This window comes from Geospiza fortis, unplaced genomic scaffold, assembly GCF_000277835.1.
Source record: "Geospiza fortis unplaced genomic scaffold, GeoFor_1.0 scaffold104, whole genome shotgun sequence".
NCBI lineage: Eukaryota > Metazoa > Chordata > Aves > Passeriformes > Thraupidae > Geospiza > Geospiza fortis.
Window position 1 is genome coordinate 3,459,436 of NW_005054325.1, and position 25,352 is coordinate 3,484,787.

Sequence of the window (25,352 nt, forward strand, 5' to 3'; positions counted from 1 at the left end):
GGAAGGAAGTGGCGGAAGGAAGTGGCGGAAGGAAGTGGCGGAAGGAAGTGGCGGAAGGAAGTGGCGGAAGGAAGTGGCGGAAGGAAGTGGCGGAAGGAAGTGGCGGAAGGAAGGAAGGAAGGAAGGAAGGAAGGAAGGAAGGAAGGAAGGAAGGAAGGAAGGAAGGAAGGAAGGAAGGAAGGAAGGAAGGAAGGAAGGAAGGAAGGAAGGAAGGAAGGAAGGAAGGAAGGAAGGAAGGAAGGAAGGAAGGAAGGAAGGAAGGAAGGAAGGAAGGAAGGAAGGAAGGAAGGAAGGAAGGAAGGAAGGAAGGAAGGAAGGAAGGAAGGAAGGAAGGAAGGAAGGAAGGAAGGAATTTTATTAATGGCCTTTAACCTGCAGGCTGAAGGAAGTAAATGAGCAGTGCATAAGGACAGTCTCAAGAAAAGTGGCCTGTGAATTTAATATTTGACAAATAAATCAGAGACTATCACTGTTATTAATTCTTTGCATAATTATTCATGATAAGCTTGACAACGCTGGAGTCACAGAAGTCTTAAAATGGAAAAAAATTACTATGTGCAAACAATCAGCTACTACTCTTGGTAGTTATTCACCTCAAACTTGATAGAAAGCAGACAAGATCGTCAGTATAACCACAGTATTACCCTTCCTCACAATCTGAACAGTCATTTATATATGAAAACACATTCAGTGGTCTAGCCTAGCATCATTTCCCTTACCAGACTGAAAAAATCCCATCACTTGAATGTGGTACAGTTCTGCAGAAAATGTACATTTTTGTGTACATGCTTTATGTATCAAAGCCATCTGAAAATACATCTTACCACTGCAGCTGGAACTTGAGGCATTTTTGCAGCTGGGGTTCCTGGACGTGGGTAGAATTGATTAATAAACAAGCTTGGAAACCTATACAGTTCTACAAGTTTCATAGTTTCTTGAAAATCTTCATCTGTCTCTCCTGGAAATCCACAGATGATGTCTGTAGCAATTGTTATTCCAGGCACTCTGTAAAGGAAGAAACACTTAACTGAGGACATGTAGAAGTCTTGCTCCCTTAAAAGCTAGTGTACATAGACATATAACCTTCAACTTTATCTACAGAAATTGAGACCTACAAGGATCTTGGGGGAAAGAAGATTTTAACCCCATTGCTTGGTAATGTGAAATGCATCTGGTGCTCAGCTGAGAGCACAGTAACAGAAGATATTGCAGCAAATACTGGATTAGGATTGTGACAGAAGAGTGAAAACATCTGGATCAACTCTTCCTTCAATCAAAATTAGAGGTAATCAGCACACCTTGTTATTTCTTGAATTCTGATTGCTTAATCCATAAAATGCAAACCTTTTGAGACTCAGTCACTAGAAAATGTCAACTATTTAATGTTTTATAAGGTTGCTATTGAAGTAGAGCAGGGTATCTGAAAGAGGGGACTGGCATGTCATATCACCTAGCAAATTTAACAAAATTGGCTTAAGAGCAAAAAATACATCTTTAGTCACAAGTTAATTTTTAACTCTGTATTCTAAAACATCAGCCAATGCCTTGCTTTAAAATGAAAAAAAAAATACTTAAGTTCACAAATGCAGAGGAAGTGAGTTCTCTTGTTATTTAATGCAAGGTCAACATTTGCTAACTGTTCCCCTTGGACTGAATATGCAGATCCCTTACACACATCTGGTTAAGGCAGCACAGCTGACAGAGACAGCCCAGAGACACAGAAGGATGCACAGGAGGGGGTGAAGTTAGGGGGCTTCAGTTGAAATTGTGCCACTACCACCGTTTTGGACATGGTGGGAACATACCATGAACACTTTCACCAATAGATACTGGAGCAGCCATCAAGGCCTGCACCCAGACTGAGCTTTGTGTACAGTGGCAATAATGATAAGCATCCATCCTCTGGAGAGAGGCAGAAATACATAGTGCTCAGTGCTCCCTCTTGACACAGATGAGACTGCTTCCACAATGCAGAGCTCACCCCACACTGCCAGTAACAATGATAAAGTGCAGAAAATATTGGAGAAAATTAAGAATTCCATACAAATATTGGTGGTATCTAGCTTGGAACTGGCCCTGTTTCAAGGAGGGGAAGTAGATGAGACTTCTTCCAGAGGTCCCTTCCAATCTAAATAATACTACAGTTCTTATACAGGCCACAGGCAAGGAAACAGCTGAGAGATTGTTTTAGGGGTGAATGGCATTAAGACAACTGTCACAAGCAAAGTTCACACTTGAGGGGTCTCCAAGATTGTCTCTAACCTAAAGAAATGGATGGAAGGTTTCCCTTCTCCTCATCCGGTCAAGACAATGCAGAACTGTGAATGCCAGTGCACGTAATCCAAATTACACTTATAAAGCATTCAAATAGCCAAAGAAAACTATAATTTCTTATTAGACACTACATCACCACAGAAAAAAAAATAATGCTGTGATGATAGTGAGTGAAGAAACTTGATTTTGAATAACTGAAAGAAATAATTCCTGAAAGAAAAACTTCCTGAAACAATGAGTTGCACTGAAAAAGGAAAATCTGTTGGCAAAAGACGCCAAAAAAGGGAAGCAGAGAATACTGTTCTTATTAATTTTATTAGGTGCAATATTAGACCATAGCTTATATCTACCACAACAGCCTTCAGACAAATTGTACATGGTAGTAAATACATTTTGTGATTTTTTTCCTCCCATACTTAATTTTTTTTTCCTTCAAGTATTGGCAATGAGCTTATATTAATGCCTTGCCCTCCTTAGCATGTGTCTGGACATATAGGTAGCAGCACAGGAATTTATCATATATTATTAGAATCTTCTTTCACCTTTTCCTTATGAAAAATCCCCAGCAAAGAAACCAAATTCTATCAAATCCTTTTTGACTTCACAAATTCAGACTACATCATCCAAGCTGAGGTTAAAAGATGGCATTTGAACAACAAATCAAAGCCACTATAAAACTGAGTATTTTCAAGGACTTGATCCAACAATCCTAAGTGGGAAGCACAGTCTGGATGTTGTGCAGAAGAGCAGAAATCCCCAGAGCTGACGGCTCAGCACCCTCAGTCACTGCTGGTTTCCCAAGACTGACAAACATCAAGATACGAACTTCTGCTTGATATCAAGTAACAATAAAATTCCTTAAGGACTGAGTGAAGAGAGCAGCACCATACCCTGCAACATGATTTTGTTCATACCACAAATATCTTGTGCAGCAGTAGAAAGCTCATGGAAGAAAGAGTACATTACTTTATAAACCAATGCCACCTAACATCAGCTGCCATTTCTCAGAACATGAACAGAACATTCATTACATTTGAAAAAACCATTATAATGAAGTTATTTTATCCATTTTAACGACACTATTGGCAACAGTCAAAGCACTTATTACCAATGGTAGTAGTAATACCATCCTTTATAAAGGCCTGGTTGTTTCTATAGCAACATGAATTATAAGGTCCAATCAAGCTAGATACAATAAAATATGCTCTTTTTCTCCATAACACCAGTTGTCATTCAGTTAAAAGGAAATTACATATTTTAAAAATTCATAAACTCTACAAATGTCTGAACTCCATTTGCTGATAAGGTGTTAATTATCTTAGTAATTAGATTTCTTCCTGGATGGAATTATTACACACAAAGAAAAGCCTGGGTACAAAAAGAGAATAAGGACCATGGTGTATTCAGCAACAGCAATTAATTACAGTTCAACCCAGTTTAACTGCCTAAAATATGACATTGCACAGTGCATTTTTATATCACTGCTGATTATATTGTTTAACAAGCAGTTTAAAAAGAGGAGAAAAGCATGAGATTTCACTCAAAGTCCAAAATGACAAAAATCAAGCTCTTAAAGACTTTTCAAAACAGTGATGAACAAAAATATGCACAATTAGTTCCACATGTGAAACATAATTTCTTAATGAAAAAAGAGGGGAAAAAGATATCATTATGGAAAAATATAGAACACATACACGCTTGAAAATTAAAGTGACCTTTTCTCTGACAGCCTGAAAGAAAGTAGCACAAAACTCTTTATTACTTTGATTCAGATGATGCTTAAGAATTGCTCCATCTATGAAATATAATCCAAAATCACAAAAAACAAGTTCTTGTGCATCAGCCAATACTATTATTATTTTACACCAAATGCTGCTTATCTATTCTGAAGCAAACAAAGAAAACACTGCTGAACATCCCCTGCAACATTTATTACATATACTCATTTACAGTTAGCCTAACTACTCAGTTTCCACAAATGGTTTTTAGGGTGTAGGAGGGAAGTTCTACAACATGTTGACTCTCAATTGATATGTTTTACAATAAAACCGTGGAATTTCAGAACAAGATGAATTAGAGGAATTATTAAAGCCATCTATAAGATAAAACAGCCCTAATATTTATTTTCTCCCCTATGTCCCTCTACATCTATAAACCCCTTCCCTCTACTCAAGCAGACTGATGTTTTGCCATTCTGAACTAGACCAGACATGCAAACCCCATCATCCTGGGCAATTCTGAATACCCAAAAAAGAAGCAAATACTTCACCTTACAGTGAAGACACATCTGTTTTAGTGTGATGCTGTAAGGGCCAACACACCCATGAGCAAGTGCTGACAGCACAGGTATCCAAACCTCACAGAAAGGAAGAACAAGATGTCTTTGAAAGAATACAGAAGAAAAGCAACATCTTGCCCACTACCTAAAGAGGAACCAAGTCAACCTCTGGGGTCAGAGAAAAAAATCAGACCCAAGGAAATGACTGATGCCTAGAAGTCAAGTCATGGACAAGTGACTTAGAAAGAAGATAAAAGGGATAAAAGCTGACAAAAATAAAACAGTAAGACCACCCCCCAACCCATCCCACCCCCATTTTCAAAGAGCAGTATTTCTAAGAAAAGCAGCAGCAAAATTGTGAAAATGTCTAGGATTCACTTGTTACATGGACCATTTCATGTGGTTTTAGCTACAGAAAACATTTCCTTTAGCAACAATCATTACAAACCAAATCCACATTCCAGGAAGAAATTATGTAAAAGAGCTAAAATTATCACCTTCACCTACTCACATGACCACTTGAAATTCTTTTGCATGATCACATAATCTTCCCACTTCCATTTCAGCAATTAACACTTAAATCCAGAAATTATTTAAAGCCACCAACTTGCTCTTAAGCAAGACCAGCTACCTCTACCCCTTACAGTTTAACAAAATACTGGATTTTGGATTAAAAATAATGGATTAAAATAAATAGCAATATTAATAAAAATAAAATACTATATAGTCTTACAGAACGGTATGAGAACACCCTGTGCAATCTACAGTAAATAAAGTAAAACCAAAAATTGTGATGACATAGCAACTTCTTGATTCATCAATTAGAAATTTGCATTGAAAAAAATGTTAGGAAAAAAACTGAATTTGTATGAAAATAAAACCAGTCTACTCTGAAATGTTATTTCAGCATCATACATTATTTCATATTTTAGAATGCTTCTGCAATATAAGCCTATTCAGAGAACATGAAATGGGGTTAATGGACAAAATAATTTGAAGGTATCTGAGTTGGTCTTTCAAGTGTATTTACAGAGCCTAACAGGCATCTCAATGTGCCATTTTGTGTTGGAGCTGAAGGATGTGTTTGCATATTCCCAGTGACCACACACAGTCTTCCAGAAGCCCTTTTCACCCCCTCTTTCTCTTTTCTCCATCAGGCCTAGTCTTGTGGGATTTCTGACTTCAACTTAAATGGCTCACTGAGGAGTCACACCAACTGGAGCTAGCACAAGAGAAACAGACTGCTCAGCTGGAAGCACCGTCTAGGAACAACAGGAAACTTCACCCCGCTTCTCTCTTGGCTATATGGAGATTAACCTGAGGATTAAGCCATGGAAAAATCCCCACACTTCGAGAAAGGAATTCAGCCTGTTTCTGTTCTGAAATCCTCCAGCACTTCTCTCTCTCTCTCCATGGACTATGAATGCAGCACAGGACAATATACTCCTAAGTTAAGTGTCTGGAGTTGGGGAACTAAACCTGAACATAATTTATGTATTTCTTCATCCTCTCCCATTTATGATTTACACTAAATTACACAATGGATGAACAGACATCTAATAAATGGATATCCACTGAAAATGTTTTTCTTAGTAATCTTTTCCATATGTGTTTAAAAGTAGTCCAGGATGTGTGAGTTCAGAACCTCTGTGTCAGAAAAACAAGTTCTTTTGAATCCTCATATCAATTGTTGAACTGATTTACACATGGAATAAAACTGGAAAGTACCTTGGTTTAATGACAACAGGTATGCCATAAACACTTCTGTGTAAAGTCTCCTAAATGATGACATACTGAGCCTTATGGCCAGATATAAACTATACTTTGGTAAGACACCTTATTAAAATGCAGCTCTATATATATATCAAGAACATTAATATTTAAGACAATTTATATAGGAATTATATAGGATATAAGAAACTACCTTATTTCAAATATTTCAATATGTTCTGTATTACTGTGTAAGATAATTCCAGGTTGTCTCACAAATCAGTTCTGCTTCACCTCAGTTTGGCTGAATTAAAGGAAAAAAGGTAACTATGTTGATACTTTATGTAAAAGTATTTAGTGGCTTCATTTATAAACCAACTCACTTTTTACTCAACTATTGAGACAACAAATACTATCAGATATTTAAGTAAGTCTATTTTGTAGACATGTGTAAAAAGCATAATTTTAATTCTTTTTTAAAAACCTATTTTCACAGCTTCGATCATATCCCTCTGAAATTGATGCCCAAGACACAACAGACAGAAAAAAAATGTAATGCCATATTGTTTATATGCTTGCTTTGATTAAAAAACAATAAAACAGATAAATGAAAGCCAGACAGGACCACAGAGAAAACCTCAGCATATTTTTTCAGAGTATTCTTGCAAATTTCCCTGAATGAAGGTATGTACACCTGGGAGAAGAGCGGCAAGGCCATTAAATCCTACCAGTTAACTTGGAGGTGGTTCATAGTGAAACACTTCAAATTTCACAGGTAGCAGAAACTACACAGTAAGTTCAGCCTTACAGCTAAAGAGTCAGGTGATATATCCTGTTTTTTGCATTCCACACCTTACATAGCACTCAAAGCTGCTCCTCCTGGTGATTCCATAGGGAACACGTTACACCTGAGCTTTGTGATCTTCAGCAGCGTCCAACAGATTTACAAATGCAGCTTAATATGCTGGGCTTGAATTTGGAGTCGTTCGTGGTTTTGATGTAAGTCACCTTAAACAGGTTGTAGAATTGTATCTGTGATTAAGAAGCACAATCCAACAGCTCTCAGAGTTTAACTGAGAGTGAGAACAGGTATTTTTTAATGACTGTTCTTTTCCCAACCCACCTCCTGCCCCCAGAAGAGCTGTTTCAGAAACTAGGCTGAATGACACCTGGAGGCAGCAAGCAGACCTGATTTCCACAATTCAGCTTGAGAAGGTATAGGTGTGGAGGACTTTGTGTGAGTAGGCACTGGGCTGTCCTTGTTACCAGGCAATAGTGACCTAGATAAAAAGTATATCTCATAATTAGCATGGCTCACTGCCTGAGGATGAAAGAGTACACATGGTTTTACTCTCTTCAAACAATTATCCTGAAGGTTGCCAGAGTTCCTACTAGATGCAGCCCAAATGGTTTAGGAGAAGCATTATAATACTTCTCATTATCAATTTCCCTTAAAAAAAACCAACCCCAAAAAACCCAAACCAAAAACCAAACAGTTAAGGCTTGGACCAACTTAATTCAACTATAAGGTGTTCTACTCTCCCCATAAACAATAAACATTTTATAGAACTTCATTACAGATTTATAACTTCAGATCATTATTGTTTTATGATTAAAAAATGAGCGACTTAAGACAAAAAGCTCAACATCCTTAAACTTCATTTCCATTCAATCTCTAATAAATACCATCTGCTGTGTACTTTAGGGATATAATACCCGTCAAAAACTCAGCCGTATTATGAGAACCGGCACCAAGTTGATCTGAAATGCATATTTGAACAGATGTGTTTAAATTACATCTCTCCGTCTATCCACACACATAAATTCAGAATAAGCATGTGTTGATTTAAAATGCATAAAAAAGGGATTTGGAGATGCATCAAAAGTGAACAGCATCTCAATGGATCAAGGCTCGCATTACTAAAGGTCATCCCTAAAAATAAAGTTTAAATTTATTAAGGGTTGCACCAGGGAACTGTTCTTGGGAGCTGACTTAATGTTTGCTGCTCTAAAGCAGCCATTGAAATTACACTAATTTTCTATGACCCTTCACAGTTTAACATCAGAGCTGTCAGGCATGGTCAGAAATAATAGGATCTCAGCCATGAGTAGCAGAGAATACGATATACTTTTTCTCAGTCTGACACAATGCTTATCACCAATACTAAACGTCTTGGGCTCTGAGGACCCATCCACATCTGTTTCAGTGACAGTCATTTAGCTCTTCACTCTGACACAGAAATCAGGCATATAAAACAAAATGATTAGCATGCCTTTTTGGAATGATGAAACCAAATTAAAAAATTGCAAGCAGGGCTCCATTAACAAATGCTAATTTAAAAAAATATTTCAGAACATGTATTTTCACCAGTTTATAATCTACAGTCCTGCAATGTTTCAGGGATCTTGAAGATAAGACATACTGGTCCAGAGGTCCATCTAAGCCAGCAATCTAGTCCTAGCAATGGGCATCAGAAGTAGCCCAGGGAAGCAATTCGGATGTTGAGCCCCCTCAGTATCCCTTCATCTTTCAAACTGGTTTTTATCAGAAAGATATTTCTGTAACCAGCAGCTTCTAATGAATTTCTTTTCTGTTAACTTGTCAACAAGTCTCTCCTTGAATCTAAACCCCTCCATAGCAAAAACACTTGAAACAAAAAAATCTCTGGTGAGCCTTCCATGTGCTAACATCCATTTGATGTTCCCTAATTGTTATGCTGGGAGAGACCAGTAACAACTCCATTCACCTTCTCAGTGCTCTTCATGATTTTACTGACCTCTGTTCTAGTCTGTCTCAATTAGCATTTTCCAGACTGAAGAGTCCTTGATTTTCTTTGTGTGAAGATCTGCCACACCGCTAATAATCTCTGTTAGTCTTTACAGTAACATTGCTCATTGTAACCTATCCTTTTTAAGAGGGGCACTTACAGCATGTAACAATACAAGCACAAAAACATAAAAATCTCTTAAAATAGTTCTAGAATTTAGATAAATGTTCTGCTTTTAATAGTTTACTTTCAGGTTTGGGTTAATTTGGTTTCTAGTAAGCAGATAGCAAAAAGTAATGGACCTTACACAAGGTAAGGGACAAGAGAGAAATAAGTTTTAGAAAATAAATAAACTAGAAGTGAAAACAAAAAGAAGGCCAAGCACATTTCAAAGACAGGACAAAGTCAGCACTTTGGTAAAGGGAAACTGAAGATGTTGTCAAAGGAGGAGTAGTAGTATGACAAGTTGGAAGACTTTAACAGAGAATGTAAGATTTCTGTCTGAAGCAAAACAAAGAACCAATCAAGATAAAAAAAATGAGGAAATAAAATTGTCAATGAGACAGATGTTTTATTCCAAGGTGTTGGTTCAAGATTATTTACATTAATAACTTTTAAACCAGCAAGACGTGCATTACAACAAAGAAGATTTTGAAAAAAACATGCACAGTTTGAAAGAGTTCGCCCCAAACAGCTAATAGATTTAAAAGAGACACAATTCTTTCATATCACAACCTATACAAAAAAATTGACTGGATCTTTTTTCTGTCTTACAACTTTGTGAGAAATCATCACACAAAAAGTTCTCCAGTTACAAACATCAACATGGAAAGGATCAACACTGAAGGAAACAGCAGTTAAAAACATAGGCATGATGTGCACTAAATTTAATGTAACCTCCATTCCATTTTCAAAGTACCTAAAGAAACAGAACTCTTCCCACACCAGTTGATCACCCAAAACACAGGAGCTTATTTGCTACATCCTTATCAACACAGTACTTGCAGAATGTGTTGTTATAATTAAACCTGAGAGTCACAGTTTTAACAGAGCAGCAGGCAGGTTGTCTGGGGCAAGGCTTTAGCAGCCATAAGGAGTTTTCCTGAATATTAGCTAGAGGCATTTAAATCACAGTTCATGTACTCTAAATAAACAATGCTACAATTTTACACCAGACAGTTTTTGATGTACATTCCTATACATTCTGAAATGTTAATTTTTCAGAGCCAGCATCTCTCAAGTATCAAGTATCTGGTAGGTCAAAACCCTTTACTGTCACCTCTCTACAACTTTATTTTTTCCTCTTAGAAAGCAATGTATATACAGGAAAGGGGTTGCACAGGGAACTACTACTCCTATCAGCAGCACAAAAAGCAAATTTGAATAATGATAAAAAATTTCTCAAAGTGTAGTATTTGACTCAAAATTCCAATAACATCCTCCCTACTCCACAAAGATTGAAAGCTGCTATCATGTAACTTCAAAGTTTTTCATTTTTATTTCATGATCCACTGGCAAATGTGACTATATGGTCTTAACACTTCAGACCAAAGTGTGACACGATGATTGGGATGTACTCAGAACACATCACCTATATAGCTTCAGAATTATATTTTCAGAGGTAACACTTCACACTCACGAGCAATGCTATTTCCTTATTAAGCCAAAACCCATGAGCTTAACTTCAAAGAAATCCTGTGTGCTTTACTAATTAAAGTGTGATAAGATAAAGTTAATTATATTTCAATATAATCATACTTCAATCAGCATAATGCAATATAACTTGGATCACTGGGAAACAGAGAATTTACCTTGCAAGAATAAATTTAAAGAAATTATGAAGTAAATATTTCAAAGGGCATGTATAAAGAATTATTCATTCATTCATTCAAAAATATAATTGAAACAATCTTCAGAAATAACTGGGCATGACTGTTAAGGTAATGGGCATCACTGGAGTGGTAGTACACAACAAACACCATCTGCAGATCACTGTCTCATCCCATTCATGACATTCTCTGATAACAATCTGAATTTAAAGAAATCACACCAGAAATAACATCCATCTTTAAGAGCAAGAATAATTCACTTGGCTAACTCGAAGGTAGCAGAATGACTGTGAGAAGTATCTGTTCTGTTCTCAGGTATACCCAAACAGCAGATGAGTTCAGAACACAAGAGATTATATGGGATTGGTCCATAAAAATAAAATGTTATTTTATGTATCAGTTACTAAGACACAATTGAAAGCCAAATATTATGGCTTCTCTTCCAAGTGGAGAAATGGGCTTAGTCTGCTATGTTGCTTGAGGACACTAGGCAGAAAAAGCAAAATCACCAGGAATTCAGCTCTAAAACAGTTAACAGTTCCTAGTTAACCTCTCAGTTAACAGTTCCTGAACAGTTTTCTAACAGTACCTAGTTAATCTCTCAGAAGAATGGCCTCAACCAGCCAGGTTCTTACACACTTCATCTTTGTAATGTTTTGGTAGCAGCTACTTTGTTTACAATTGCCAGTAATTTAAGAACATTTCTTTGTAAAAGACAGAATCAGTTTGGAATATTGGGGTCAACTGAAGTAATTAATGCATGCATTCCTTCAAAATTTTGAAGGACATTCAGATTCATATATTCACACCAAGCAACACACAGGGGACATCAGAGACAAAATCAGGAGAAGAAAAGATGGTATTTTAAATGTAGACTGTTAGCTTGCCAATGACAAAGTTAAAACAATACAAAATCAACGGACACTGTTGCCTCAGGGAAGCTCTTATCCATTTCTCTCTGTTCAGTTCAGCAAACTACTTCACTTTCAGTGTGTCACCAAGTTGCAGATACCTTAATACTGACAATTAGGATAGTTTACCATATCATTATTAGTGTTTGTTGTCACAGTCAAAAGCTTTAAATAAAATAAAGGACTGAACATGTAGATGTTCAGGTGCCTTTTTTTTGAGGACTCCGACAGGCTGTGCACAGCCACAAATCTTAATCCATTCAAGCAATCCATTCACTTTGCTGCCTAAGGGTGGGGTTACTAAGTGGGAAATTTTAAAGAGTTTCAGAAAAACATAAAAGGAATAGTGCATGTCAATATGAGAAGAGGTATTACTGAGTAATAATAGCAAAGCTAATAAGGAAGTTCAAATAAAATCCAGAACTTTAGAAAAGATAATGAAACCCCAACTATTCAAACAAAAGGCTGGAAAGTGGTCAACTGAAATATTTTGGGCTTGCATTTGTCAGACATTCTCTGTTATGCTGAGGGGTACACACTACGTAAATGCGCTTCTACATTGTAAAGTAGTAAAACAGGCAGAAAATGAAGCTCTCATGGTTAACAAACTCATGCTTAGAAGAAATAATTAAGGCAACTTGATGTTGTGAGCAGTTGCCTGATTTGACCTGCCAGTGACTGAAAGTTAAAAGAGAATTAGCACAAAACTAAAATATGCTGTTATCACTGAAGAATCATCAAAGACAAAATTAAAAGTATGTTTTATGAAGAATTCAAAGATATGACAGCATACCAATTATGGCAACTAAAGGTCTTTGGCATCATTGAACCATTAACATTAGATAGGTAATGTATGAAAATTGTATTTAGGGAATAAGGTTTCAGTAAATTTAATAGCAGTAGAAGACGAATAAAGATGTAACTGAGATGAGTAACTTCTTTCTCACATATGAATACATGTAATTAGGTAAGAGACGGGATCAGTACCAACTGGGTTTAGCAATGTGATTCAAAGCACAGGAGTAATATTTAAATATTAAGGGAAACAGATTTTTTTCTGTCTTGACGTGGTAAGACAGAAAGGCCTGGCACATGAAGTCCCAGAACCCAAAGCGAGTCTATGAAGATCCAACCATTAGTAAATTAGGCAGGACACTTACCATTAAAAACTAAATAAGAATCAGGATGGAACAAGGCAACTGCTCAGGAACTAGCATCAGTCCCCAAAGAGTTGGTAAAAGTTAAAAAAGCAATACTTTAGAAAGAAATGGAAGAGAACGGAAAACCTTCAGAAGCATCATTATGAAAGGACATCAATGATGTCATCAGATGGGAATATTAAATCTTATAGTTCTGATAAAGGAAAAAAATTGAAAACTTTTGTCACTAAAGAGATGAGTATAGGAACAAAGAGAGAGATCTTGATAGCAAGACTGACAGTGGTGAAAAAAAAAAATGCTTTTCCTGAGGTTCCCAACATTCTAGTCAGAAAATCATATTACAATTTGCAGGGGGAGAGACCTCCCCAAAAGCCAACAAATTTCTGTAGCAGGCTAAAACTGCAGAATTAAATCAAATCAATACAGAGAGAACTGAAAAAATGTCTCAAATTAATGAAATAAGGTGGTTAAAACTACTCAATTTTGCAAGCTGAACACAAGTTTGAATGTAATCATTACCATGAGCTCCTTCTGCTAAAGCCCACTTCAATGTAATGAATAATTTTATAAAATACTCAAAGTACAATACAGAGGGAGTAGAATATACAAATGGAATCGAATCAATTCAGTGAAAACAGCAGTGTGTGCATTCAGACCGTATCACTGAAACCAATTTTACCAAATCACACAATGTTCCACAATAGCCTTTGGGCATCAGTTAAAGAACCTGGAAAACCTGTCAAATGTCTGCCAGGCACAACAGTGCCCTTTTGGCTCTGTAATACCAGCACAAAATATGAAGAATTCTTAGGCAGCAAGATCCACAAGGCTGGTGCAAAAAATAAATTCCCAAGCTGAAATCCAATGTCTGGGTGTAACATGTTGGGCCTAACACAGACACTGGCTTTTCAACCTTGAGAAAAACAGAAGGCATGGTATAAAAGGAAGTCTGAAGGAAGTGGCAAATTAGGATCATTAAGGATGAGTCAGGTTGTATCTCAACAATTTAAACTCATTTATTAAGGAGAGAATATTGAGCAACTGATACAAAACTACCATCTATGTAACAACATTCTGAAAATCCTTATTCTATGTGGGTGGGAATTTCAGACATGTTTGAAGTAGGTAGAAAAACATGGAATAACTTCAGAAATTATTTATTGATTTAACCTTTGAGTCCATTAATGAAAAATATTTCATCCTCTGGGATCTACTGCAAGTCTTTATAATTCACAACACCTCCTTTCCTTCTGTTTCAGTGGCAGCGTTGAAGTTCCAGGAATTTCAGTAGGTTGGCTTTTCTTATCAGCTGAGTAGAAGACATAGTAGTTAGCATTTCTCTAAAGGTTTTTATAGGGTTTTACCTTATCAGGAAAAAAAATTTGAAAATATTCATTACATTTTTTACAGTTCTCATTTTCTTGTATTTTTCTTCTAGAACATACCCCATTTTTCAGCCTAATAGGTTTAAATGTTAGTACTTCTCCCTTTAGGGAAAAACTGAACCCTGAAAAAAGTAACAATAAAAAAATTTCTTTGGCATCTGGCTTGCTGTTAACAAAAAATATCAGAGAAGAAATATTCTAAGGAGAAGGCAAAGACCAGTTATCTACCTATAGACCAGAGAAGATGAGCCACCTCCATGTAATCACATGGTGGTGTAAGCAAGCACTGAACTATGATGCGTTTTATGTCAGCAGTATCCAAAGAAACATCTTTCAGGCCCACATCTGTCACCCAGTAGTTCATGCAGTAACAGGAGAAACCCAGATCTCCTCAGAGTCCACTGATTTGATCTGCTAAGCAAGGAACACAGCTAAATGGAAGGGCTAAATGTGCAGACAGCAAATCTCAGAGTAAAATCTGTAACGGGCAAGTAAATAACCTCTCTTCCTCAGAGGGACTCCTGCAGTCACTGCAAATAATCTAAGAGTATGGAAAATCTGAAGATGGGCACATTGTGTCTCTAAATGAACCAAGACTGAAGGAGAGCTATGGCAAATGCAGCTTTTTGATAGGCACAGGAGCACTTAGCAAACGTGTAAGTGGTTTCAAATGTCCACTTCACATATAAAAAATACAAAGGTATGATGCAGAGTGTAGTTGTGTGAGGTTTAACTGAAGGAGCTATTAAAGAAGCAGCAGATGAACCCTATTCATGACTTTGTAACATTCCTCTCATCTACTGTGAGAGCCTGAGGTATCTGTTAACCTGCCTGAACTCTTCATCACCAGATACAAGATCTTCAGGGATTGCTCTTTAGGGCTCTTCCCTAACATACAGAAGGTGAAATGCAGGCAGGATACAAAATAAGTATCTGTAAAGGAAAGCAAGAGATTTAAGGAGAAAAGCAAGGCACATTGACTTTCCTAAAATAGCTGAATGTTGGATGTCACCTTGGAGAAGGACTTCAGAAATACTACATGGGCTACCCTTGCCTTTATGGAAAACAAGAACAAAAGGAGAATCAGTATGAGAGCTCAAATCCCTTTTTTCCTTCCAGCTAAATGCATGCTACCTTCACAGACAAGGATGGTAGTGAACTCCCAAAAGATAATGCAAGGCCTAAAATCCATTGTATGTGTGCAAAAGTAAATAGAAAGATGCAAGACTTTAAAATCCTGTCTTCCAGCTAATCACAGCTAATAATTACAGAAAAAACTTTTTTTGGTGATAAAGGTCAATTTGCATTAACTGTGGCAGCCTACACGGTGCAACAATGGCACCTCAGTACAACTGGGCTATGAGCACCTATCAAACTTGCAAAGGCACCACTTCCCCCAGCAAAAAGACTTCTTTGGGCCTGCTTCAGGTTTCAGAACTTGGCAGAAAGCTGCACAAGGAGAGCACACACCTTGAGGCTGTGCCTCACCAAGCCTTTGAGCCCGGCTATCTGTGGAGGCAATAGGGTGCTACTGGAGTAACTGAGAATTTGCACCGTGAGTGATTTCCTTGACAAAACAGCACACTGAATTTAGGAAGTAAATATTTGGAAGATGCTATTGCCTGTTTCTGGCTCAGGGCTCAATTATCAGAAAGATAAGGTATTTAGATGCAATGTGCTCTTCCCCTCATAAAAAAGTAATAAAATAAAAGCAAATATAATAAAGGTATTTTATTTATTTATGAAGGAAGTCCATCAGAAAATTTAGAAAAACCAAAAACAACATTCTGGGAAATAGGAAAAGTCACATTTATACCAGGTTATTAAATACATTATTGTTTCAAGGGGAAAAAAACCCAGCAGATCAGAGGAAAAAATCTCAGGATAGAAGTTGAAAAAGAAAGGATAAATTAATACCAAGAATTCATCAAGAGTATTAAAAGATGATTTAAATTGGATGTGAAACAGGCTTTTGTGACAGACCTAAAAAGTGAAAGGAGAATGCTCAAAGTTAACTTCTGGATGTTCCCGAAGTCTAATGGAAGGAACAATTAATTTCTGTGCAAACTCTATGCAGGGGATGGGAACATATCCCATAGAGATGCTATATTACAAAAAGAGAATTAAAAATCCCCAGCCACTGTCATTGTACTAACATAATCACTGTTTCAATGCACATTTAGTTCAATCAACAAAACAATTTTTTCTTCTTAAGAATTATTTGAACATTTGCCTTAAGAAAAAAATATGTTTATTTGCATTATTAATGAAAACACAGAAATATTATCTCATCACTTAATATCATAATTACTGTACTTCACTTAAATGCTGTCAAGTAAAAGCTGTATTTTCTGAAAACATACATTAAGAGACAGACTTCAGCTTCTTCTATTCTTGTAATGATGAAAACTCTCAAAACACCTCACAAATTTGCATTCTGTAGAAAATATAACTAAATTATCTAAGGTAACCAGCAGCAGAAAAGCATGTTATGACATTATGCCATTAACCCCATATGATATTTAAGACATAAACAACACAGGGCTGTAAATCTTAACAAAATCATGTCTGATCTTTTTATATAAAATTTTAACATTTTTGAAGACAAAACCCAGACAACTAGGACATTCTTTTTGTACATCACTCTGAAATACTCTGGCAAAGCACTAACAGTTCTGTTCACTACGCTATGATAAATGGCAATATGGACTCCTTTTTCCCACAGAAAGGTGTATTGGTTTGTGTGGCAAAGTTGTGGTAGTGAGGGAGCCTGCAGAGGTGGAGTTTGCTACATGGAAAAATACTTCCCTGGTCACAGCTGGGAGTCCAGCTGGCTCCCTTAGCCATTTCTAGGGTTGAGTATGTGAGTCAGGTACTCCCCAAACCTTAAGTCAGCAGTGTGGGAGCAGTTGTCTCACAGCAGTGGAAAGATTGTGCCAGTCTGTTGTTCAAACCTGAACTCTACAGCCTGTCTGCCTCCCTCACTCTGCAGAGTCTGGGACAGTAGATTTCCCTTCACCAAGCACAGTGGCTAAACATCAACTGTGGGGGACATACACACACACACACATTCAACAGCAGCTCTATGATCACACAACCCATTTTTCAGATGTGTGTACCACTTCTGTAGTAAGTTGGAGGTTTATGTTGAAGTTTGTCTCAACAAAAATCCTTCAAGGCAGATAAAGAGCTCAAATCAGTATTTTTCTGTAATACAAAGCTTTTCGTAGAAGACTGATTCAAATTTGTTGGGGTTTGAGATGTTCAAAAGGTATTACCCCAGAGCTGACTGCAAGTCTGTATGGAGCTGTGTTCTGATCTCAGAGTTGCCTCCCCTGCTGAGGGCCATGGCTCCTCCAGAGGCCAACCACAGAGGCATCTGACCCAGCAAAACATAAGATAATTCACTTCTATGGCCTCTGGGATTTTGTAATAAATATTTTCTCCAGATTGAGACAAAATGGCTTACAATCATCCACTCTAGCTTTCTCTTCTCCTATGGGGAAGGTGTTTGGACATACTAACATTTTCCAGCTTGAACTAGCATCTGAATTACAATTTTCCAGTAGGTGGATTGAGAAGAATTTACATTGCCTCTTGTGCCTTTACATATAACCATACTTGCAATACTGTCCTCCTGTTATGAAACAATTTAACAGCTGTACTTTGTCAATTACTCCTACTAAACAAAATGACAGCTCTACATAATGATGAGGAGCAAAATAGAAAGACAAAAATAATTATAAGTGCATGAGATAAGTGGTTCAGCTGTGGAAAATAAACGTTCATTTGTTATAGTCAGCTATTTGTCTTATGCACAAACCTTTTAAGATTTCAGGTCTGTGATTATTTTGCCATGTAATATTAAGTTTACAACTATAAATTACATTCTTACTAAAAAAGAGGTGAATCATCAACTTCTGAATACTTTATACAGACCAACATAAGATGCACATGAACCAAATTTGAGCTTAGCCAAAGTAATCTGTACCACTGTCCCCAAATAAATATACAGACAAACCTCTGGGTAGCAGAATTATCATGCTTCTTGAATGCAACAGTTTTAATTGGATAGCTACATTTTTAAAGAGGTTTAAAAGGCTTTGTATATTTCTGTTTCCTAGTTTTCTTCATTTAAGCAGTTTGTGTTTAAAAAAATGACTAAAGGTACCAAACAGTTACAGAAATATTGCCTTTTTCATTTCTTCATTCTTTTCAACTTATTTTCCCTGAAAGTTCAATAAATGTAGATTTAATCAGCACATATCAGCTGGCCAGCTACCACCTTCATCAAAAACTCCCTTGTGCCACATTGTCCTACATGATCAGAATAACATGGCTTACAAAATGAATTCATTACGTGGTACTATGGCAAAAATGTAAAAGAAATACACACTGAAATGAACAAATACTTTTCTGAAACATATCAAATATGAAAATTTAATGCCATCATCAGAATTTTCTGATGCATATCTGAGCACTATAAGGTGTACACATATCTTGTGTTTATTTCTGTACTAATTTGCTATGACAAATACTTATACATCTTAATATATGTTTGGATATGCTTAAAAGCTCAGGAGCAAATTTAAACTGAGAATTACATGCCAAGTCAATCTGCTATTAAGCAAATTAATATTAATTACAGTTATTGTTTTAAAAACAAATTAGACTTCCCTGCCCAGGTTCTGTTTCAAAAAAGTGAAACACAATGAAAATAAATACTCAGGAAAAAGCCAAAGTGATTTTAGCTATTTTACTTTAAAACACTAGAGAAGTATCCCAATAAGTGCAAACAAGAATTTAAACTCATAAATATTAAATGCTTTAAAACTTATTTCCACTACTGCATTCTTTCCTTATATCCTTACTACAGATTTTATATCATTACTTCCAAAGAACACATTCACATGCCTCCAGGGGGAAAAGAAAAATGAAAAAAAAGATACCATCTTGCTACACTGAAGAAACTGAATTGAATGTACTTTACTAATTTCTACTCTATCATCTAACAATACTCCCACATTAGGATTTTACAGAAGAAAACGGCAGATGAGGCTGCCCAGAAAAAGGAGAGCCTCATCATAACTGCATACAGAGAGTATCACTCTAAGCAATTTCACTACTTAGTAAAAAAAGTAAGCCAGCTTGTAAGGGAAGTACAATAATCAGATTAAATTTCTTTTACATTTCAACAGGGCACATATCTTCTCTTTCTAGCAACCATTCAAAAAATGATTCCTCCAAATTTTGGCCAAAGCAGAGCATCACAGTGTTACGATCTCAAAGGATTTGAACAGCAAATGCTCCACGTGCCCACTAAGTCTGTATTCAGCAAGCTGGGCTCATCCTGAGCACTTTATTTCCCAGGCTTCACCCTCTAGCTCTTACTACAGAAGCTGAACAGTAACCAAAGAACCAGAAGATAAAAACCCCAAACTAACCCTCTCATAATGGCTCTCTCATCTCCAGAAAAACTTGTGTATTATTTAGAAGAAAATGCTGTAAAATGAGAGTACCCATAAGCATGCACATCCTGCTTAAACAGGTCAGTATGCAGACATAAATTGCTCCAGAATCCAGAGACTTCATATAAAAAATTACAGAGCATGGAAATTTTGAAATCATAGTTTCCTATACAGTGTCTTCTCCCAAAATAAACAGATTGAAGTTACATTTGGTGTCAACTGATCTTCAAAGTAGTCTGCAAATTTGGAATTATTTTATGTTAACATCACATCACATGATTTGCTCGAGACTTCCGTATTTCTATGTGTACATCCTCACACATGAACTGACAAGATGCACAAACAGGATAACTGAGAGTTGACAGCCCAGAAAACTCCAATATTCTTGATGCATCTGGCATGAAAGACTATGGCTACCAAACAGTGACTAGTAATTTACAAAGTGGCAAAAATCTAATCCTGTAAACCATGGCAGTAAAGAGGTCTCTCCATGAACTAACCGAAACCTGAATTACAATCTGTAGAACAGCAAAGACAAAGATTCAGAAGTTGCAGATATTGCCTTCCTGCTTCCATTCCCTCGCTAGGAAAAGTGTATCTCCTTGCTAAAAAGTAAGGGCGCGGTAGCACGAGCTGAGAAAAGGGCAAAGTGTTGTACAGGCCAAAATGGAAAGACTGCCCTCCTAAAACAACATTTAGCTAGGTTGAAGTCATGTTACAATTAGTTAGTAAACAAAAAAAAAAGCTATCCTGAAATACCTAATGCTTATCTCTTCACAGTCAGATCTAAAGAAAAACATACTTTTGAAATGTATGTTGATGAATGCTGATGTTCAAAATATCCTAATGAAATTAATGGACCTGCAAGTGTTCAGCACCTTTGAAACCACCTACTTACACCTCTTTCCAAGACCTTGTCAATCAAATGCAGCGCAGGAAGGGTTATAAACCGACCAAAGTCCAAATTTAAATTTCAAGAGAATTAAAGACAACTAATCCTGTGATAAAAAGGAGCTTGTCCATCAAAAGCTACAGCATGAAGCACTAGGGTCAAGTCTAGACACAAACTTGAATATACCTCTGAACTATGTGATAAAAAACACCCATGTTCTAGCTTTTGGTGCTAATTCAATACCTTTTAAAGGCACTCAATTAATTTAAAACATAAGAAAAAAAAATGAGACATGTTTGGTAAAGTGATTAGTTCAGACTCCAAGAGCAGACAAAAGACAGAGTAGAGAGAAGAGTCTGGAGACTGAGGTATAAAATTACAGATAAGTACCAAATACACTCAGCAATTTCTTAGCAGAGAACGTAGTAAGGATTTTAAACAGATGACATTTGCATTTGCAGTAGTCAGACTGACAGAACAGATGTGCTAAAACCCATTAAAAAAAGCCCAAATCTGAAAGCCTTGTCAAGGTTTGTTAGGGACACGATTTGCACGTCTGCAAAATGAGTTCAACAATGTCTCTCTCTGAGAAAAAGAAGTGCATTTTGAGAAAGAAAATGAAACACATTCACATTGTAAAAAAGTGAGGGAGTTGATATAGTCTACTTCATAATTACTTGCATTTTGAAAGTGAGTAGAAAAAGGTATATAAAAATAGTAAATGGTTATTTTAAAATTACTGTTTTCACGGGCCTCCAATTCTACTTTCAGTAAATGTCAGGGAAGTAGGGAGCCTTGCTGAAGCCATCTGTCCCAAAAGGACTGTGTAACACCTTCTCTCAATTTGGACAATATCTCAAGTTTCCTAGGACATTAGGCAGTTGTCTGTAATGCTGGGCAATTAGGTCTTCAGTTTGCACTTGAGTGAATTTCCTTCCAAGTTTGTGATTTATTTTCCACTACACACATTTACTACTTTAGGTCCTTTGCTGCCTTCTTCCAACCACAGTAATTATGTATCTACCTATGCTGAAAAATCAAGGCTTGATTACAGAAAAAAGTAATGAAGGCTCAGAGAGGCTTTTGAGTAGGTTTGATTTTAATGGAAAAGGGAGAACCAGTGAAAAGAAACCCCAGAAGTTTCTGCCTGACAAAGCTGTGGCTTCTCTGCTGGCAGACCAAGTTTGCTGGCCTTCTGATGATATTAGAAAGCTTCAATGTTTCCAGTCTGAGTTACGAGACAGTCTCAAATGAACAGCAGCAGCCACCAACAATTAATGTCATGCTCCTATCTCAGGACACAAACAAAAACAAACTGGGAGGTAAACCCAGCTTTACCTCAGAATTACTCTGTTCTCCAAAACAGAAAGGCATAGTCTTTCAGTCTAGCTCTAAATTTCCCTACTTTTCTATTTCTCTAGATTTTGGGTTTACAAGTCTCTTATCAAGCAGCAGTAATAGGAGACATAAATATAAATTTTGATGAACAATCACTTCACGAACCAAAAAGGTGAAGAGAATATAGTCTGGGCAACAAAAGCAAATTTGGAAAACACATTATCAGTCTAAGGACTTTTTAATGGGTATATATTCACATTGCTGATTATTCAAGCAATTACAAAATATGACATTCAGATCTCAGGTTTCTTTAACTCAAATACATTCCAATTGTTTGCTTTTACCACCAAAAGTAAATTTCAGGGGATTAAGTTTCAGAACTTCAAGATAATTAAAGCTGTCTTGCTCTTTTTGTGACTACAAACATCACCTTTCAGAAATATAATCTTTGCTGAATCTTGAAAGTTGAGATCACTTGAAAAACAACTCACATTTTGATATAATGACACAAAAAAGAAGACTTTCTGATAAAAGACTAAATTTGTCTCTGGATTAAATTCACTTAGCAGCAATTTCTAGAAGTTCTCTATTTAGTTGCAAACTCATGCAGGAATCAGTCTTGTGAATAGTGCCTGCAGACTACTCTATTAGTCCCCAGAGACCACAGACCAGGGCACTAGTCCTTACTTAGTCCCTATAGACTGTGCACACCCTCTACATTAATCAATACATCCTCACTTCATGCTGTTGCTCTCTAGAACAGTTTAAAAATAAATTCCCAGGAAATATATCTATACATCTCTATCTATATATTAGATTTCCAGATATATGCAGATCGGTGGATCAACTGCTCAACAGTATTGTCCTGAATAGTCAAACTCACTGAAATTTCAGTGCAAAAAAGTGCAAAATATGATAGAGGAATTCCTAAAAAAGAAGTATAAAAGAAGCCTTCTGTATTTCAGTTTTTCACAGTCTAATGGATATGCCTTTCTTGCTTTATATTCTATGCATTTTGCTATTGATCTTCATAGTAAACCAAAAATGTTGGCACAAGGTTGGGGAGAGTGGCTCAGAAATACAATGAGTTGCATATCAAAAGCCAGCACTAGAACATCAATACTAATTTTTAAAATTCATTTCTATTACTCATGCCTGCAGAGAGACCTCAAAAAGAAGAAAAATGTGACATTTCTAACTTCACAGACACAGAGTGTCAAGAATGCTCAATTCTTTTTAAAAAGAGAGTTTCAATATAGAGAATACTCTGTCTAGAGTACTCTTGGAGAACTCCGACTTCTCTATAACGTATTCTGTGCTCAGCAGGCTATAAATAAATCCCCACTCTGAAGAAGATACCTCTGCAGTCACTCATGGCTCTCCAGAGGAAGGAAAAGCATCTTTTTCCTTCTTGGGGAAAAAAAGCTCCAGAGTGTTTTGTTGGCCTGATTGAGAAAAAGATTCAGAAATCAATTGGTATATCTTTGGGGTTCCAAAAAAAAAAAAATTATGACATAGCTGTTTCTTTTCTTTTTTCCTTTCATTTTTACTTGCTGGACTAAATTTTATGTGTTTAGATATTTGAATGCAAGTTATTAAACACTTAACTGATGACCATTAGCATTCTTTGATGCATGGCTTTACTTCTTCACCTGGTCACCCTATATAATTATTGTTTTAATAAAACTTTTTGTAAAGCTGTTATTATTAGAGCAGATGTCACATTCTAGAGACAAATGTGACATTTGGAATCTACTGATAAGTCCTTGTACATTTTTTGTAGGAAGCTTCTAGATAATTTTATGGCCCCAGCAATAGAGAAAGGAGATCTAGGGTGTTCTACTTTTGGCTTTTTTTACCTTTTTGATAAATGGGAGATAGAAAAAATCCCTTTTGGCTATTAAAGTAGTTTAAACACATTTATTTTTAGCTATTCTGGCTCTAGCCTCTGGACTTGTCTGCAGCCATGTTAAGTTCTGGTAAATTTTGTGCTGAGATCTTTATAGGAATATCTACATGAGAATGTAATAGCTGGCTGCTGTCATGAGAGTAAAGTCTACAAACAAAGACTCTATGCTCTTAAGGGCAAAGAAAAAAACCTTTAATTTTACAGATGAGCACATGTTCAAATATCCAAAACATTTTCTCTACCTTGCACGGCTTCTTTATCCTGCTGCCACATGGTACAAAGATTTTTCCATCTTAGTATCTGGAGACTATTTTCTAGCAGGAACTACTAGATAGTTTGGTATTTTCTTAATAAGCAGGATAAATAAAGTTTATTATTCTTTAAAATCAAGACATCAAACCGGTTTTCTTCCTTGTTAAGTTCACTACAAAAAAGCCCTGGAAAAAGACATATGACATACATTACTGTATGCTCAGTGACCAGCTGTTTTAAATTCGGGTGTTAAGTAATTCACTCTTTGCTCTGTGCAAGAGCTGAATGATTTAATAAATCCCCATATGCCCCAACATGTGCCAGCTATACTGGGTTATCAAAAATCCAGCTGCTGTTATGATAATAGCTTCCAATGCTAAAACTACTGAAGAGAATAATGAATCAACTTCAAGTCAACTAAGACATAAACTGACACAGTTCCACTTAAGATACGTGGGAATACAATACATCTGTTAATTAAAAACTAACACTGATCCATAGTCACGTGAAATTTAGTGCCAAGAATTCATGGGCATTGTTTGTGGTGGAAAATTAATGCAAATCAACCTGTATGAAGACAAGCAGCCCCATTTCCATCAGTTGTCCTAGATGCATAGGAATGTCCTATAAATTACACATTCAGTTTGCAAAACAGATTCTATTGTGTCACAGTTGGCTTTCTTTTTTACATATTGTAATTCCCATGCAGCTATTAGATGACATGTTTTACATAGCTAGACTTCTCAATTTTTCAATTATCACAAAAAACTGATTATGAAAGTTTGATTGGTTTGATGTACCAGCATTTTAATGCAAAATAAGAGTCAAAGGTACAATGTCACTGCCTTAAGTCATTGAACAAGCACACAAACAAAGGAAGCAGAAAGAGAGAAAGTAGCCAAACAAGGTGTCAGAAATTATTCTCCAGACACATGTTTTTTTTTGACAATCAGTGCAGAAATACCCATCAAAATATGTCATTATTAACTTTTTAAAAGCTAAGAAAATACTTCATTGGATATGAAATTATTATTTGTAGTTACAAAAGCTTTGCAGGTAGATGCAACTTTCATCTTGGTGTCAGCATAAGCAAATACATTAATGACACATTCTTTCAGTTCTCACAATTAGCTCTGTTGTTAAGGGAAATAGTTTTGAAATTAATCTAAAACACATCA

At 36.4% G+C, this 25,352-nt stretch overlaps 1 protein-coding gene across 2 annotated transcripts in view; it reads right to left on the bottom strand.

Annotated features, from left to right (window-relative positions):
- The window catches only part of CDKAL1 (CDK5 regulatory subunit associated protein 1 like 1), a 376,797-nt gene that overhangs the window by 103,373 nt on the left and 248,072 nt on the right, over positions 1–25,352 (bottom strand). For both annotated transcript variants that reach the window (XM_005420967.2, XM_031056967.1), the window contains exon 11: positions 825–1,005. In XM_005420967.2, coding sequence (XP_005421024.1) covers positions 825–1,005 — 181 coding nt within the window. The remainder of the gene's footprint in view (positions 1–824; positions 1,006–25,352) is intronic.